General features: G+C 45.3%; 1 protein-coding gene across 7 annotated transcripts in view; it reads left to right on the forward strand.

Moving 5' to 3' along the window:
- GARNL3 (GTPase activating Rap/RanGAP domain like 3) overlaps nt 1–17,027 on the forward strand; it is a 150,043-nt gene that overhangs the window by 70,530 nt on the left and 62,486 nt on the right. For all 7 annotated transcript variants that reach the window (XM_078436467.1, XM_078436465.1, XM_078436464.1 and 4 more), the window contains 2 exons: nt 10,175–10,274; nt 11,832–11,950. In XM_078436467.1, coding sequence (XP_078292593.1) covers nt 10,175–10,274; nt 11,832–11,950 — 219 coding nt within the window. The remainder of the gene's footprint in view (nt 1–10,174; nt 10,275–11,831; nt 11,951–17,027) is intronic.

Here is a 17,027-nt window from a genome sequence, read left to right on the forward strand (position 1 = left end):
AAGGCGGTCTGGTGGGACGGAGCCCTTCACCTGTGGGATCTGAGGCTGTCTCCAGGGAGATGGTGTCAGAATGGAGTGGGGTTTCAGAACACCCAGCTGGTGTCGGAGAAATGCTTGGTGATGTGGGAAAAAACAAATTTGAGCCGATGTCAGAATCGGAGTGAGGGTTTGCATTTTCTTTTGCCAGACACCGTAAACTAAATTCCCAGCTTGAGACTTCCCAAACCACCCCAGTGATGCAGAACGGAGCTGAAAGTTTACGTGAAGCCTGGCTTGTGGACACAACACCTCAGAGGCGCTCCCCGCCTGGCTCTGCTCCGCACTGTGGCAACCTGCCCTCTAGTCTTTGGGGTAGAGGGGTCTCTTCTGATTCACGTTTTCCTTCGATGTGTAACCCTTTGGGGCCCTAGCATCAAGTGGGCTGGGTCTCCTATTAGACTTCCCTGCTTCAGCAAGTCTGGGGTTTTGATTCTTTGCCCCAAGTTTAGTTTTGCTAGGATTGACACATATCCTCAAGCTAAAACCATGGTCCTCTTACCTCTCTCGCTTCCCTCTTGCCTGTTTGGCCTGGTAATTCCTGACTATCTTACGAGCACTCCAGGGCTTTTAAGGAGATGTTTTTAATATTTTTCTAGTAGTTTTAGTTTTTTCAGTGGGAGCATGGGCTGAATGACCTAGCCCATCATTACCCAAAACCCAAGCTGTATCAGGAGTGCCTTTCACGCAGCATGTCAAGTCATTCCGCCTTCATTCTTTGGATCATTTCTCGGTGCCGGACAGCCAGTGCACTGGCCACTCGGGAGTAAGACTGCGGACGTCCCTGCCCTGGTGGCCTCTCAGACTGGCAGGGGGAGCAGTCAAAACAGCAAGTAACACAGACACAATAAGAGGATAGCAAATTTTGGTAAGTACCGTGGGGAAAACATTGAGGGGGCTTGGTGCAAAGTAAGAGGAAAAGCCCTACCCAGATAGGATGGGTCCCAGGGATGTCACAGTGAGGCCGAGCAGTGTTTCTGAGACCACTGATGGCAAGGGACCCACTTTTTTATTTCCAATCGGTCGTAGAACTCAGTGTGGCCCTCCTATGTGCGACCAGTATACAGCACCCCGTTGGTATAGCTCCCCACCAAATTTTCTAACACCCAGATAGGTCTGGATTCTATTTAAAGAAATGAATCCACTGAACATGACTTCGGTGTCACAGGAACCTCAAGTTGCTTGTAAGTGTTCCTAGGTGCTTGCTCTCCATGGCTGTACACTTGGCCCTGGACTGATAAGAAGTTTGCAGATCAGCACCCATCCGTCAACTATTCCTTAGAGTTCATCTAGGCCAGGCCCGCACCCTGCGTGAGTCACGAGTCCCTGCAGCAGCTTCACCACAGGGAGCTCATCGGCCCCTGCTTGAATCCACCTGCTAGAAAGGGAAACTTGCTTCCTCCTCCATCAGTTGCTTTCTGCTGGACACCAGCTGAGTGTCCTACAATTCAGTTCAATTCTGACGCTACCCAGAGTTAGCGCCACAAGACTGCCCTCACTTCAGACACCAGGTGCAAGTATCAGGTCCCCGGTCACCCACACTTCTGTCCCACTTGGCTGCAAAGTCGGAGGTTCTCACAACCCCCCGCCTCCCAGGTCCAATAATTTACTAAAACGACTCAGAATTTCAGAAAGCACTTTCCTTACTATCACCAGTTTATTGCAAAGGGTGCGACTTAGGAGCCTCCAAATGGGAGAGATGCACCGGGCACGGACCTTCCACGCTCCTGCCGGGAGGACCATCCTCCCAGCACCTTGGAAGATCCCCGGACCCCATCACGAAGGGGTTCCATCACGTAAGCGTAATGATCAAATCATTGGGCCAACGATTAAGTCGTTCTGCAGCCCCTCCCCTCCCACAGACTTCACCTTAGGGCTGAAAGCTACAAGCTTCTGATCAAGGCTTGTCTTTTCCAACAGCCAGGCCCATCCTACAGCTCTGCAGACACCCAGCAAGTGTCACCTCCTTACCACAAAAGAAACTCCTACCCTCGTCGCTCAGGAAATTCCAAGGGTTCTTTTTATGGGATGGTATTGATCGTCTGTATTTTCCACTCAGCACTTCTATTTACATCTTCTGTAGCCCACGGTGTACGGCTTAGCCCTCTTCAGCATGATAGGCCCTCAGGCATTCCAGGACATCTGCTGCTTTTCTCCTAAGACGTGGACTCCGTTCCACTTATCGCCAGCCTCACTGCTGCTCCTTGGCCACCGGAGAGGTTGTTTAGTGTCAAGTTGAGGGGCTCAGAACTGATTTCGGGGCTCCAGGTGCACCCCCCACAGCCACAGGGTGGAGCACACTCGTCCCCTTCTGTCCTTTGCACGCTCTCTTTGTCTGAAGCCTCATTAAGAACCTTCCATAGGCTACCCCTCACCTCAGTCTTTCTCACGTGCGCTCTTACTGGGCTGTGAGGTGGCGTCACGGTATGTGTAGTGTGTAGACCGTTTTGGGAGTCAAGCAAACTTGGGTTCCCGCCTCAGCTCTGTCACTCGCCAGTTTACGACCCAACTTCTCCAAGACTCGGTTTCCTGGTGGGTAAAATGAGCACCAATCCCTGCTTTGCAGCACCTGGCCTCCCCCGTCCTGTACTCATGCAGTTTGGACTTGTCCCCAAATAGGGTTTTGCATTGTCCATACTGAATTTAATCTCATCAGTGTGTCTCATAACTGCTTATTGTCAAGAGTTTTTTTTGACATCTTGATTCTGTCACCTGTCCTATTAGCTAACGCCCTGAGAAGCTTTAAAATACCTTCCAGTGTGCTGCTTCTGCCATCTGCGTGCTCGTTCAGATTATTAATTAAAATGAGTGTGACCCCTGGGTAGATCCCTGGAGACCTCCCTTACGGCTCACTTGTATATATCAATTAGTCTATTGTGGAACAGAGGGACAGTCTTTGAGCTTTTCATAAATCTCCCTTCCCTCACGTGGGAGGATTCTCTTACACACTATTGGGGTATATGTAAACAAGTATAGTCTTTTGGGAGGGCAATTAGCAATAATTAAAAATGTGTATACCATTTGGCCAGCAGTGCTGCTAGGAGGTGTATTATAGCATTATTTAAAATAGAAAAAAAAAAAAAAAACACCTGGAAACAACTTCCATTTCCATCAGTAGAGGAATAATTACATAAATTATGATACATTTATACAGTGTAATGCTTAGTAGCTGTTAGAAAGAATGAAGCTTTGGTGCATACCATAGCAAAATGTTCACGATAGGATTAGTCCTAAAAGCAAGTTCCGGAATGATTAGTTTATCATCCCGTTTCCTTAAAAGCAAACCACAAAGAAAGATAAATATGTCTGTCAATATGCAAGAGAGTCTCCAAAAGGACACAGAAGAATTTAACAGCGATTGCCTCTGGAGAAGGGAAACGGCAGGTCAGGAAAGAAGTCGGAAAACCTAAACTTTCCACGTCAAGCCCTTTTATGCTGTTTACATATTTTGCACATCTCTACTCAACAGTAGTGTTTAATCTTTTAAAAAATCCATATAGTCAAAAAGAACAAGGTCGATCTGAATGTACTGGCATAGAAATATTTCTAAGATATTTTCTTTAGTGGGAAAAAAATAAGCCTCAGTGTAATAGCTACACGACCATCCCATTTATGAAAAGAAATTGTGTGTATATGCATATACATGTGTGTCATGAATGTATGTGCATATATGCACGTGGATGCGGACGTGTGACGTGTGCACGTACGTACGTAGTAAACACACCTTTATGAATGCATACAAAGGTCTGGGACTATCCATACCAACCTGGTAGAATGGTTAATAGAGGGAAAGGCTGTGTACCAGGGCGTGGAAGATGGGGAAGAGAAAGGGATGTTAATTTATGTGTGGATTCAGTTTTTTCAACCAGCTTACATTTCCATTTGCAATTCCAAAGATTTTAGTGTATTTTTTTTAAAGACCATATTCTTTACTGCCAGTGTTCCCTCTGCTATTTAAACCTAGAAACTGAAATAAATGCATTCACTCACTAACTGAACTTCACTCTGGAGAAAAACTATGAAAACTCCCAGGCATTATATAAAACGAGGGGTCTCGTCTGTAGTCCATGTTGTGTGGCTTTCCTGCTTCAAGTCAACCATGAGCGAATAGTCAGATAAAATGAGGGTGTTATATGTGGATTCTGATTACATTCTCAAAATATCCTGGCCAGATTCATTCAGTTTCTCTCCTTCTCATCCCACAAGTATAAACGAGGTGAAGAAAAGACCATGAAGGTCAACAAAGAGGTTTTGTGGGCCTTGGAATTCAATGCAGGGATGATTCAGGATTTCTTAGTCTCAGGACTCATTTAACACTCTTGGCATGTTCAGGCACATCTGTAGCGTAGAAGAATTTGAGTTTATGTATTACTCTTCATAATGCCTTTTAGCAAACCTTTATCTCAAAGGGCATAACATAATAAGAGCCTGGGTGGCTCAGTAGGTTGAGTGTCCAGCTCTCGATATTGGCTAGGGTCATGATCTCCCAGTCATGGGATCGAGCCCCACTTAGGGCTCTGTGGTGAGTGTGGAGCCTGCTTAGGATTCTCTCTCTCCCTCTACCCCTCCCCCATGAACATGCACACTCTCTCTCTCTCAAAATAAACATTTAACCAATAAATTAATTAAATAAACAAACAATGGCATAAGTGTGGGCATCTGCAGCGTTAAGCTTTAGTTATCTGGCAGTTTAGCCCATTAGAATATTTCCTCTGGAGGCGCTTGCGTGGCTCAGTCTGCTGAGCGTCCGACTTCAGCTCAGGTCATGATCTCGTGGTTTGTGAGTTCAAGCCCCATGTCGGGCTCTGTGCTGACGGCTCAGAGCCTGGAGCCTGCTTCAGATTCTGTGTTTCCCTCTCTGTCTGACCCTCCCCTGCTCACGCTCTGTCCCTCCCTCTCTCTCAAAAATAAACATAAAACAAAATTTTTTAATAAAAATTAAAAAAAGAATATTTCCTCTGAACTTGCTTGTTGACGTCAAATAAAGTGTTCCTGGTGTCATTGTCACCTTAAATGTTGCAAACAAAGTTTCTGTATCTCTGAAATCCTCTGTGCAGTAGGTCATCCTTAAAAGAGTTAGGGTTTGTTGGAATATTAAAGCCACAGTTAGGCACTTCTGCACCCACTCCAGAATTGCTAAAACGAAAATGACATGCTAAGAGCTGGTCAGAAGATGTGGAGAAGCTAGAACTCTCCCCGTCTTACCAGTAGTGTAAATTGGCACATCCCCTTTGGAAGTTTGGCAACATCTACTAAAACTGAACATTTGTCTCCCCTGATCCCCGGATGTATACCTAACAGCAGTGAGCGCTTATGTCCAGCAAAAGACAGACACAAGAATGTTGATGTGACTTTATTCGTAATGACCCCAAATTGGAAACAGTCCGTATGTCCATCAACTGAATGGTGAATACATACGCTGTGGCGTTCATATGGGGGACTGCTACATGGCAACAGGAGAGAATGAACTGTTCCTACATCCCCAACATGGATGAATGTCATAGACTCGATGCTGAAGAACAGAGCCTGACGCAAACAAATACACATGATCTGATTTCATTTCTGTGAGGTTCAAGAGAGAGTAAAATGAATTGTGGTGACAAAAGTCAGGATAATGGTTACCTTTCAGAGTATGATTGGGTATTGAGTGGGGAAAGTGAGTGAAGGAGCCTTCTGGGGTACTGACAATATTTTCTGTCTTGATCCAGGGAATGATCACAAGGGCATATACGTATTTTAAATATCATTTATGACTCACTCAAGATTTGTGCCCTTTATACTGTCCACTTCTGTTACTTATCAGAAATCGGAACTCATTTTTAGAGTCGTTCTGGGGTCTTTGGACAGAGGTGCTTCTTTGTTTTGTTTCTTTGCTTAGTACCCTTTCTTTTGTCAGTTCTTGTGTGTATTCTTGTCTTTACACCTCATCATATGTGATTTTTATCAAGGGACAGGAAGTGTCTTGCCCTGAGAGACTCACAACTTTTTTGGTGTTGGGTTCTCCTCCCCCAATTTTAGTTAAGGATTCAGTGAAGTCAAAAGTAGGTAACTTTTTTTTAAATTCTTTTAACGTTTGTTTATTCTTGAGAGAGAGAGAGACAGAGACAGTGCACGAGCAGGGAAGGGGCAGAGAGAGGGAGACACAGAAGCCCAAGCAGGCTCCAGGCTCTGAGCTGTCAGCACAGAGCCCCATGCAGGGCTCGAACCACAAACCATGAGATCATGACCTGAGTGAAGTCGGACTCTCAAGTGACTGAGCCACCCAGGCATCCTAAGTAGGTAACTTTTTGATGATTAAAAAAAAAAAAGCCCTCATAGGGGCACCTGGGTGGCTCAGTCAATTGAGCGTCCACCTTCAGCTTGGGTCATGGCCTCGCAGTTCACGGGTTCACTGCTGTCAGCGAGGAACCGCTACAGATCCGCTGTCTCCCTCTCTCTCTGCCCCTCCCCTGCATGTGCGCCCACATGCGCTCTCTCTCAAAAATAAACATTAAAAAAAAAAAAAAAAACCCTCATGATTGGCACTTGTTATGCAATAGAGATACAGTCCATGCCACTGGCCAGAGTCCCGTCTGTCACTCTGAGCTTCCCTTCCAAGGGGCTGTGTGTTGTCTATTGTTATTCCGTTCTGCGGCGGCCAGTGTTCAGACCTCTGGGAGGGGAGAAGACAGACTCGGGGCTTTAGAAGATCTGGAGTTTGGGGGTCATTTTCTATGTCCATTAACCCCCTTGGCGGTCTGTGAGGCTTGCAGGCCCCTTCTCAGAATATTTTTGGACGTGTAAAACAAAACACATGAGATCACAAAGGAAAACAGTTGTGCTGAAGTACTTCTAGGAATGATTTTTTTTTTTTTTAAATACGAGGCAGTAATATATGTGGTTTTTTATCAATACGTTAAATAACGAGGCCAGCAGCAGGTCTTGCAACTACTGTAATTTTGAACCATGAAAATTGCAAACAGTATTCAAGATGTCTGCAGTTCCTGTAATGAGTTCTAAAAATATCTGTGACCTTTTTTTTTTTTTTTTTTTGCATACATTTGTAATTGAAAGAAACGCTACGCTTTCATTAGAAGGTAGGGAAAGAAAGATTTTTGTTTGTTTCACCCAAGTTCACGGCCTTCCCTGGATTCTTTGAGAACCCCTGGCATAGAGCCTTGCTTCTCAAGATTCAGTGTTCCTCAGAATCACCTGGGATGCTTGTGAAATTGCAAATTCCAGGGCCCCGCCCACAGAGATCCTGAGGAGGAGGTAGAATGGGCCCACGGGTGACATTTAACAAATCTAGAAGCACAGAGCTAAGATCTGGGCGCTGTGCCGTGCAAGTCTGAGAAGCTCGAGAGGCCTAATTGGCCTGCCTCCCTCAGAGTCTCCCCTCCAGGCTCTGCTGATGGTGTCCAAGGCCTTGGGACAGTGGCACCCACCACAGTGGCATCTGACTGGCTAAGGCCAGCTGCCTTAGCTGGACCCCACCTGTGTCTGGTCAGCTGATGCCTGAGGCTGGCTGGTGGACCCCAGAGTCAGACCACAGCCGCATGCTGCCCGGAGGCATCGTGGACTGTGGACTGGCACTGCCGGTGGTTGATTATCATAAAGTGAACACTGTTGACAATGAATCATCCAGACATTCTACTGGGAACAAAATCCAATTATGGCTCTTCTTGAGTCACACCAAAAGGTCAAGACTGAGAGGCAACAACATCTTGAACAGGTGATCAACACTAACATCACCAATGAGGAACAGCCATCTATCTGTTCTGGAAATAGGATAAGCTGAGGACAGGCTCCGCTTATGTAGCATTCTGACCAGCTATGCGTAACCCAGACCTCATTGTGGGGAAGCATCAGACAAACCCAGAAGGATTAATTCTTGCTTTTTTATAAAGAATTGGGGAGGTTGTGCTGTATTGTTGAAAAAAATGTCAGTGTGGTAAAAGACAGAGTCTCTGGAAATGTTCCAGATGAAGGGAGTCTGAAGAGACACAACAACTAAATCACCCTGAACTCAAGGGAAAATGACATTTTTGAGTCAATTGACAAAATTGGAATACAGATGGTGGACGAAAGTATTGTATCAATGTTAAATTTACAAAAGTTGGTAAAGTTATAGCGTGGTTATGTAAGAAGATAGCTCTATTCTTGGGAAGTACACACTGAAGCATTAGGGATAAAGCATTAGCATAAAGGGATATTTATGCATCTTAGCCTTAAATGTTCAGAAAAAAATTTGTGTGTGTGGGGGGGGGGGAGAGAGTAGTGAACAAATGAATAAAGGGGATAAAATATTAACAGCTAAATCTGATTAAGGGTATAGACACGTCCTTTGCAGTCTTATTCTTGCAACATTTATGTAAGCTCAAAATTATTGCCAAATTAAAAAAATATGTACGTGTGTATGTATATATATATATAAATATTTACATGTAAATATATATTAAATATATATATTTATATATAAATGTAAATTAGTAGCTGATTTTTTTTAATTCAAGAAAATTCAATAAAAGCACAGTAATGCTAAGCATTAACCTCCTTTTTTACTCCTTGAGTAAAAGGGCAAAACATAAAAAAGAACCCAGACGATGACATAATGGTTAAAATTTTTAAAAAGAAAAAAAAAAAACTTCCCAAATGGGCACTGACCGTGGTTTCAGCTCCACTGCCTATGAACTCCACAACCTCAGGCAGCATAGCTGAAGTCTCCAGGCCTCAATTTCTGCATCTGAAAGTAGGAGATAAAATAAAATCGATGTCATAAAGTTGGCGGAGATGCTATGGAGATAATGCGCAGAAAGTGCTTGGCCTGGTCCTTGGCCCTTAAAGCTCTCTCAATGAGTGTCAGTGTTTCCAGAGCATGAGCAAGACAAAGAGAGTCCTAATTCACTTTATAGAGTAATATAACCCTGGGACACCTGGGTGGCTCAGTTGGTTGAGCATCTGACCTTGGCTCAGGTCATGATCTCACAGCTTGTGGGTTCGAGCCCCGCGTCGGGCTCTGTGCTGACAGCTCTGAGCCTGGAGCCTGCTTTGGATTCTGTGTCTCCATTTCTCTCTGCGCCTCCCCTGCTCATGCTGTGTCTCTCTGTCTCTCTCTCTCAAAAATAAACATTAAAAAAGTAATATATAATCCCTGAAGCATGACCGAAATACATACAGAAAAGAAACTGTAACCCCATCTCACTAACAAATATGACACATAATTCATTTTTTCTAATCCAGCAATGTATCAAAAGGATACTATATACCATGACCTAGTAGGACGTATTCCAGAAATCTAAGAGCCATTCAGCATCAGAAGAGCCAGTAGCATAATTCATTACATTACTGTGATTTTTCCCCAATTCAAGCTATCCTGTCAGCAGCTGCCAAAAAAAACTTGCAGTAAAATTCGATATTCATTCCTAACAGTGGCCCCTTTGTAAGCTCACAATTGAAGGAAACCCCTTCAACATGCTAAAGCAAGTGACCACAAGTACCTAGTAAATCGTAAGAGACGTGTTGGAATCAGAAAATTACGTTCCAACAGTCTGCTGTATACACATGGCACAGTGTACATGTCAGTGGAGTTTCAAACCGCATTTTCAGTATGATTGTGTTTTGGGAAGAAAAATACATATGCACGCATGTGTAAGAAACAATGAGTGGGGACCCTGCCAAATCATAGTGATTATCTTTGGGGAGAGGGTTCAGATGACTCATTATGTGTATCCATATTTCCCCCACTAATTGTGTTATTTCATGGCAAATTTTTAAAATTCTACCAAAAACATTCTTACTTGAATAAGAGGCTGCAGAGATGCATTCCAGGTGAAAGGTGCCTGTTACAGGGGTACCAAACAGAAGGACATGCCTCTAGGGGGCACCAACTGCCAAATATTTGGAGCTTCGAACCAGAAAGCTGTACTCCAGTTGGAAATAGCCGAACCCATCACTCGGTTCTTTTTCCTATGCCCCAGGGACCTTTCGAATGCTTCTGTGATGTGGATGGGTTGTCTTTTCTAATGAGGACATGTGGTTACAGTCCTGTGTGTCTGCTTTTGACAATGACTTTTCTGGTTCTTTGGCCGCTGATTCATTGCCAGCTTCTTGTTTACTTTCTGAATAAGCCTCTTAATGACACAATTTTGTTCATTTACAGAATGCAACTGCCCTGCCAGGTACGTGGCGAAGAACAGACGTGCACTTAGAAAACCCAGAATACCACACCAGATGGTATTTCAAGTATTTTTTAGGACAAGGTAACTATGCCATTATGGTGGTTGGGAAGAAAGGATATTCAAAATGAAAAATAATGTCAGTGTAATTTATTCTGGTGCCCTAAAAGTATGAAACTAACCAGTTTAGGGACACTGATGTCAGGCTAGTAGTAAGCTTCTTTTTTTTTTTTTTTTTTTTTTTTTTTTTTGGTAGATTTGAAGATTCAATTCCAATCTCAGCCCTAGGGTTATTTATATATAAACATATATTTTCATCCCTTGGGAGTTAAAGGGAGTTAGATCTTCTAAATGGCAATTTGAATTTGCAGGGTGGACAACAACTTTAGACCTAACCAAGGCACGTGCCAAGTACTATCCTATACCAAGTGCTGTAAACAGGTCTATAGCGGATTTTGAATACTTAAGTTTAAGGCAACGAGGGAAAGATATGATTCCCTGAGCTCCAGGGTCAATATAGAACTGGAGAGGCATTGTCCTGTAGGCTCTGGTAACAGGTATTTGTTTATCACCTACCACATTCCAGGCAATTATACTGGCCAAGGCAGTCATCATCCCTACCCTCACGGAGACTCTAAAATGGGTCTGAGTCCTGGTTCTGCCATTCTTAACCGCAGGACCTGACACTGGTCACTCTCCATGTCTCCGAGATTTAATTTCCTTCTGTGCAAAGTGGAGGGATTACTAATACATACCTAGTAGGTTAGAACAGGAGTTTCAGTCAGATACGCTGGAGAAACGCTAAGCCCTGCTCCTGGCACACAGCAAGAGCTCAGTCATTAATAGCGATGTAGATTTAAAGTGAAGGGCTCAAGTGAACATACGTGGGAAGGCAGAAAATGGAAATGGAAGAATAATCACTGTTGCAGGATTAGAGAGGAGCCAGATAAACTGCTTATCAGGCTAACGCATGTGTTTCTAGAAGATGTGATGCTTGGACTATAAAATGGGAGTGATCAGGTGCAAAGGATGTCTTTTTAAAAGTCTGATACTGTTTTATTCTAAGAAGTTTGCTTGCTGTAGACAAGGCATATTTCTTTATAAAGAAAGAAGTCAGTGGGAAAGTTGTCATCTTCCCAAATGCTTGAAAGCATAGTGCCCAGAGCAGTGGGGACTTTAGAGAAAACCGGTGCCATCAGTTCAGATGCCAAGAAACTCAGAGGTAAGGCAGGCTCCAGAGTTGGTGGATTCAGAGGCTCAGTGGTGTCATCGAGGCCGGCCCTCCTCAGGGTCGCAAGGTGGTTGCAGCAATTCCAGGCATCACCTCTAGACACCACCATGTCCAGAGCAAGGAGAAGGCCATCTTCAGGAGTGAAGAAGCCTTTCCAGAAACCCCTTGACCCATTTCTCCTCTCGTCTCATTGGCTGGTATTGGTCACTTGTTCGTTTCTGAACATTTCCGAACCGATCACTGCCGAGGTTGAATCGGAGCGCGCGATCAGTATGGCGTGATCAGAATCTTTTCCGAGCTGGGTTTAGGATTCTTGCTCCCTGCTCATGTGGGAAGGAAAAGTTGTCTACTCCCACCGGGGCCTGAAAGAATCAGTTGTATGTTCACTGTTCTAAAACTCTCTCCTGCAGTTCATCAGAATTACATTGGAAATGATGCAGAGAAGAGCCCTTTCTTCTTGTCCGTGACCCTTTCCGACCAAAACCATCAGCGCGTCCCTCAATACCGTGCAATTCTTTGGAGGAAAACAGTAAGTACCTGGCTTGCCCCTGGAGCATCCCCCTTGCTCCAGAGTTTTATTAGTGTCCTTGTCAGAATGGTTCTGGTGAGTCTTTTTCTACGTGGTTCTCTGAGTTTGGATATTCAGGATTATACTCTTGAGCAGTGGGGCCTTCAGACTCTGGGTTCAACCACAAATTCTCCCCGACAAGCCACTAACTGGGCATGTCCCTTCCCCTCCGTCTCTGGCCTGTGGAACACAGAACTGTAGTTTACAGAGCATTAACCTTAGCTGTTACTAAGACTGAAACTGACCAACTGGTTCACCTTCAACTAAAAGAAACGAAATTTATTGGAAGAATATAATACTGTTACCCGGTACAGCCCATGGGGTGCTCCTGTTTCCATGGGTCATTCAGTCAAGCACTGAGTCAGCTGCGCTTCTAGAAGTTTTTTGAGGCTTAGCCCCTTTCATCAGTTTCCTGAGGTAGAAAATTAACTCAAGACTTAACAAGTACTCCCTGCCCAGGGTGGGTTCTGAGTGGACTGAAGGCAAGTCCCTTCAACTCAGGAATGCAGGCCTCTCTTTAGCTCAGGAAAATTCTCTTAGGTTCATTATTGCTGCTTTTTCTTCTCTTTTCTGAATTCTTTTTCTGGGAATTCTTATGGTTGGTCTCTGTCTTTCACCTTTAACTTAAAAAAATTCATCATTTTTTTCCCTCGGACTCTTTTTCTTCCTTTGCTTCTCAGAGAATTTTTCATAGGCATTATGGACACTAGAAAGAGCAAAGGATTTGGAGCTAAGCAAACCAGGTCCAATTACAGCAGTAGCAAATTCATTCATGTCAATTGGAGAAAATTGCTGATGCTCTCCATTTTCTTCTTTGTAAACTGGGGAAAGTTCTGGGCTGTGGCTCAAAGGGTGCTGAGGACTATATTAAGTGAGCTGTTATTTGAAAATCCACATCTATGCAACGTCCCAAATCATCAGATCTTAAATTGCTTAGATACCTGAAGGGTAGAACATTTTACTCTCGAATGGGTGAATACAGTGTATAATTAAGAAGCAACGAGATAACCACACTCAGAAAATGTTAGTCCTATTATGTGGTGGTCTCACTTTATGGGTGCATTTGTTGAAAGCTATTACTTAATCATTGCACACTGATGTTCACCTCAGCAATACAGTATCTCAGAAATTGCCACGTAGATCTTTTGGGGAAGGAAATAATACAGGAACTTAAACAGTAATTTTTTGTATACACACGCTTAAAAAAGTAGTGGTTTCTTTATACACACTCTTTAAAAAACAGTAACTTTTTTATACACACACATACATCAACACATTTGCACACGTGCGTACACATACTGCAACTTCAAAAAGCCCAGAAAGAATTTCTAGGAACCATTACAGAGTAAGTTGTAATTAGGAACTTTTTGCGATAATTAAAAATAGTCACAGTTAACAATAAAATCTAACATTTATCGAGCTCTTACTGTATGCCATATATACTAAATCTTCCCAATGCATTATCTTAATTGGTGAAATTGTGGTTTAGGGGGGTTAAATGCCATGGCCGAGGTCACATGCCAGAAGGTGGCAAGGCCAGGCAGAACCCAGGACTGCCTGCTGAGCTGGCAGTGCCGTATGTAATCAATTCTCCATGTAATTCTTTTGACTCGCACTGTCCCTTTCACTGGGCTCTGATCTCCATGAGAGCAGAGGACATATAACTGCTTTGTTCTCACCCAGCCCTGTTTCTGGCACATAGAAGTAGCTCGAGAAGTATTTACTGAACGAATCAACGAATGACACCAAAGTCCAACCTAACCTGTGTGCTGTGCCGCCTCTGCTTATATAAATGCCCATGTTATGTTTCAGAAAGTTTTCTCTTTTTAGGCAGGTTGAAGGTAAAAATCTAATGTAAAGCCGAGTCAGCTCTTACTCCTGAATGATTTCCTGTGGAAAATTTTGGCTCTCCCCTCTCTCCCCGTGCTGCTGAAACTGGGCTCGGTCTCACCATCATCATAGCTGTACTGAAGCAGAGTTTATGCACCGGTGTTGGCAGATAATGTTGAGGGGCACCTGGGTGGCTCAGTCAGTTGAGTGTCCAACTCTTGATTTTGGCTCAGGTCATGATTTTACAGCCGTGGGATTAAGCCCCCATCCGCCCTGGGCATGGAGCCTGCTTGGGATTCTCTCTCTCCCTCTCTCTGCCCCTCCCTCACTCGTGTTCTCTCTTGCTCTGAAAAATAAATGAATAGACATTTAACATAAATAAATAAATATTCTCTTTGGATGACTCTGCCTCTTTTGGAGAAATAGTCTCTCTGATTTCCTCTCTCCCTGCTCCTCTTGAAGTTGATATCTGGGTGCCCGGGGAGAGGGTTTAGGAGACCTCACAGTGGCGGGAGAAGAGGACTGTGGGTTCACGTGGGGCTTTCTGTGCTCTCTTGTCGAGTGGCTGATCCGGTCTCTGAACTAGCAACCGCATATGTAACTGGTCCCCTCTGGGCTTTTTGGTGTCACTGGAATGCACCTGTCACTGGAATCCGTGGTCCTAGTCATTTGCCCCTTGCGGTGATGACACCGCACACTGTGAGCTCCGTGACATGATCCCAGGTCTCTGCTAGCCTCTGAGCCTCTCAGGTCTGTCCCTGTCACCGGCACCTCCCCTGCTAGCCACAGGGCAGGTGGGCTGAGGCAGGAGCACCGCTCCAGGCTTATGTTTCTAATCTTGCTGACCCTCCATGCTTGAAGCTGCTGAGTCACTGCCCCTCATCGTGTTCAAACAGGTTCTACGCAGACTTCGATTCCTAAGGAAGGCCGTGCCTGGGAAGTGAACCTCCAGTCCACATGTTCTGAGGTGTCTCCAGGGCTCACCTTGATCTATTTGCAGCGTCCCTGCACCCGCTTCGAGGCCTGCCCTCGGAATGGCAGAATCAAGGGCCCCAGCATCTAACACCTTGGCTTTTCCTATCTTCCTTCTTCCTTCCTTCCACCAACACAAGGAAGGATAGTTTTGCCCTTTGGCCGCCTTTCTGGAATGGATTCTCTTAGTGTCTTGCCTTCTTCCTTCAGGCAGTAAGAGCCACTCCATCTCCTCACCGGGGAAGGTTGCCAGGTACTGGGAGGGAGGAGCAGGTACAGGGGGGGAGTTTTGCTTATTCTAATGACTGAAGATGTCGTCTGTACTGCATTGTAAATTGTGACAAACACTCTGAAGGAAACAAAGGCAGAATGATACGGGAGACCAACTTTAGATCAGACAGCCAAGGAAAACCTTTCCGAGGAGGTGACATTTAAAGAGACCTATGGGGGGGCGCCTGGGTGGCGCAGTCGGTTAGGCCTCCGACTTCAGCCAGGTCACGATCTCGCGGTCCGTGAGTTCGAGCCCCGCGTCGGGCTCTGGGCTGATGGCTCGGAGCCTGGAGCCTGTTTCCGATTCTGTGTCTCCCTCTCTCTCTGCCCCTCCCCCGTTCATGCTCTGTCTCTCTCTGTCCCAAAAATAAATAAAAAACATTGAAAAAAAAAAATAAAAATAAAAATAAAAATAAAAAAATAAAAAAATAAAGAGACCTATGGGAGGGAAGGGAACGAGCCACATAAATGGTAGGGGGAAGGGGCAGGCGGGGAGCATTCCAGAAAGAGAACAACAAAGACAAGACAAAGGAGGAGCTCTGGGGACTCGTCTGGGCAGAAGGCAATGAGGAGGGAGTCAGACCCCAAGACCCCTGTGAAGGCAGTGGGGCTGGCCTAATGAGTTTACCCCCTCTACTGAGAAGTGCCAGTGCCTTGTCCAGAGCCTCTAGTCTGGACCCTGGGTTGTTGCCAGGGCAGGGCAAGTGCTTGCTAGCATCTCCGAGTGGCGGTGCTGAAGGAAAGTGAGGGACTGAGAAACCAGAGCAGAGCCTGGCAAAATGGGTCAGTTGTGAAGCCCCTCTGAGCCCCAAACTAGTGCCGGAGGCTGCAGGAGATGCACAGAAGCACGTGCCTCTGCACCCCCTCTCCCCTTCCGCGAGCCCACATTTTGTTCTCAAACAGAGCTGAGACCGTCCTGTTGATCTCTGCTGTATTTCTTCTAAACACAAAGAAAAGGCTTAAAAAAACAACTCATACTTACCGTACAGATTTCATCTGTACGAGACAATGCAGCTAGTAAAAAGAAGAGACTCCAAGTCCACTTACTCAGGGATGACCACCGCAACACCCTTCTAGACACCTGTTCACACACACCTGCCACCTACAGGGGGTGACGTCCGACGCGCACTTCCGTATCCTTGCAGCGATCGCTTGGTGTTGCCTGTACGTGTACTCGACGCTGAGTGTATGTCTGTTGGTCCCACCAGAACACAGAGAACCAGAAGGTGTTTTTTGTGGGAAACCACTGTGGAAAGCTACAACAGGGAGAAGATGAGGGAGGAAGAGCTTTTACCAGTTTGTGGTGAAGAAAAATACAAACCCACCATCCCATGAGCCCGGGCTTCCGCATCCACGTAGGCAGCTTATGCAGGTGCTACAGTCAGCCAGGCAGGGGCTGGATCCTCTCCTCTTCCATACGTTCCCCCCTCAGGCTGCCCTGGACTTCTCTTTAAAGCTGCATTTTGGTGAGAAGGAAAAGTAGCTAAGGTAGGGGAGGAGCAAGAAGGTCAGACTCAAGACCCTCTTCTAGAAGGGTTGGCATCCTGTACAGGTGACCGCAGTGTGAGGTAGGCCGGGGCTGGCCACAAAAGCAAGGCCACCAAAATAACTCAGATTTCAGTGGGTGGGTTATGTGGAATTTGAAAATGCCTATTCCCATCATAATACTCGTCTGTATCCGAAATCTCCTAAAATCTCTGTAACATAAACTGCATTGCTCGATTGAGAACCCGTGAGAAGGGCTTTGCCTCATGCAACTTCTGATGGTTAGCTGGAAAGACACACTCCTCCCCAGCCCTGGTTCTCTGGGGTCATGGGTGTGAATGTTGAGTTTACTGAAAAAGGTCACGGGCTCGACAAGGTTGAGGAAGTCCATCCCGACGCCAGTGTTCAGGCCTTGGACTGATGAGTTTGGCAGGTACGTCTCAAAACACAAGGAAAATCCTATTTCCTTCCTTGCCTGTTT

Source organism: Panthera onca, chromosome D4, assembly GCF_046562875.1.
Source record: "Panthera onca isolate mPanOnc1 chromosome D4, mPanOnc1 haplotype 2, whole genome shotgun sequence".
NCBI classification, from domain to species: Eukaryota; Metazoa; Chordata; class Mammalia; order Carnivora; family Felidae; genus Panthera; species Panthera onca.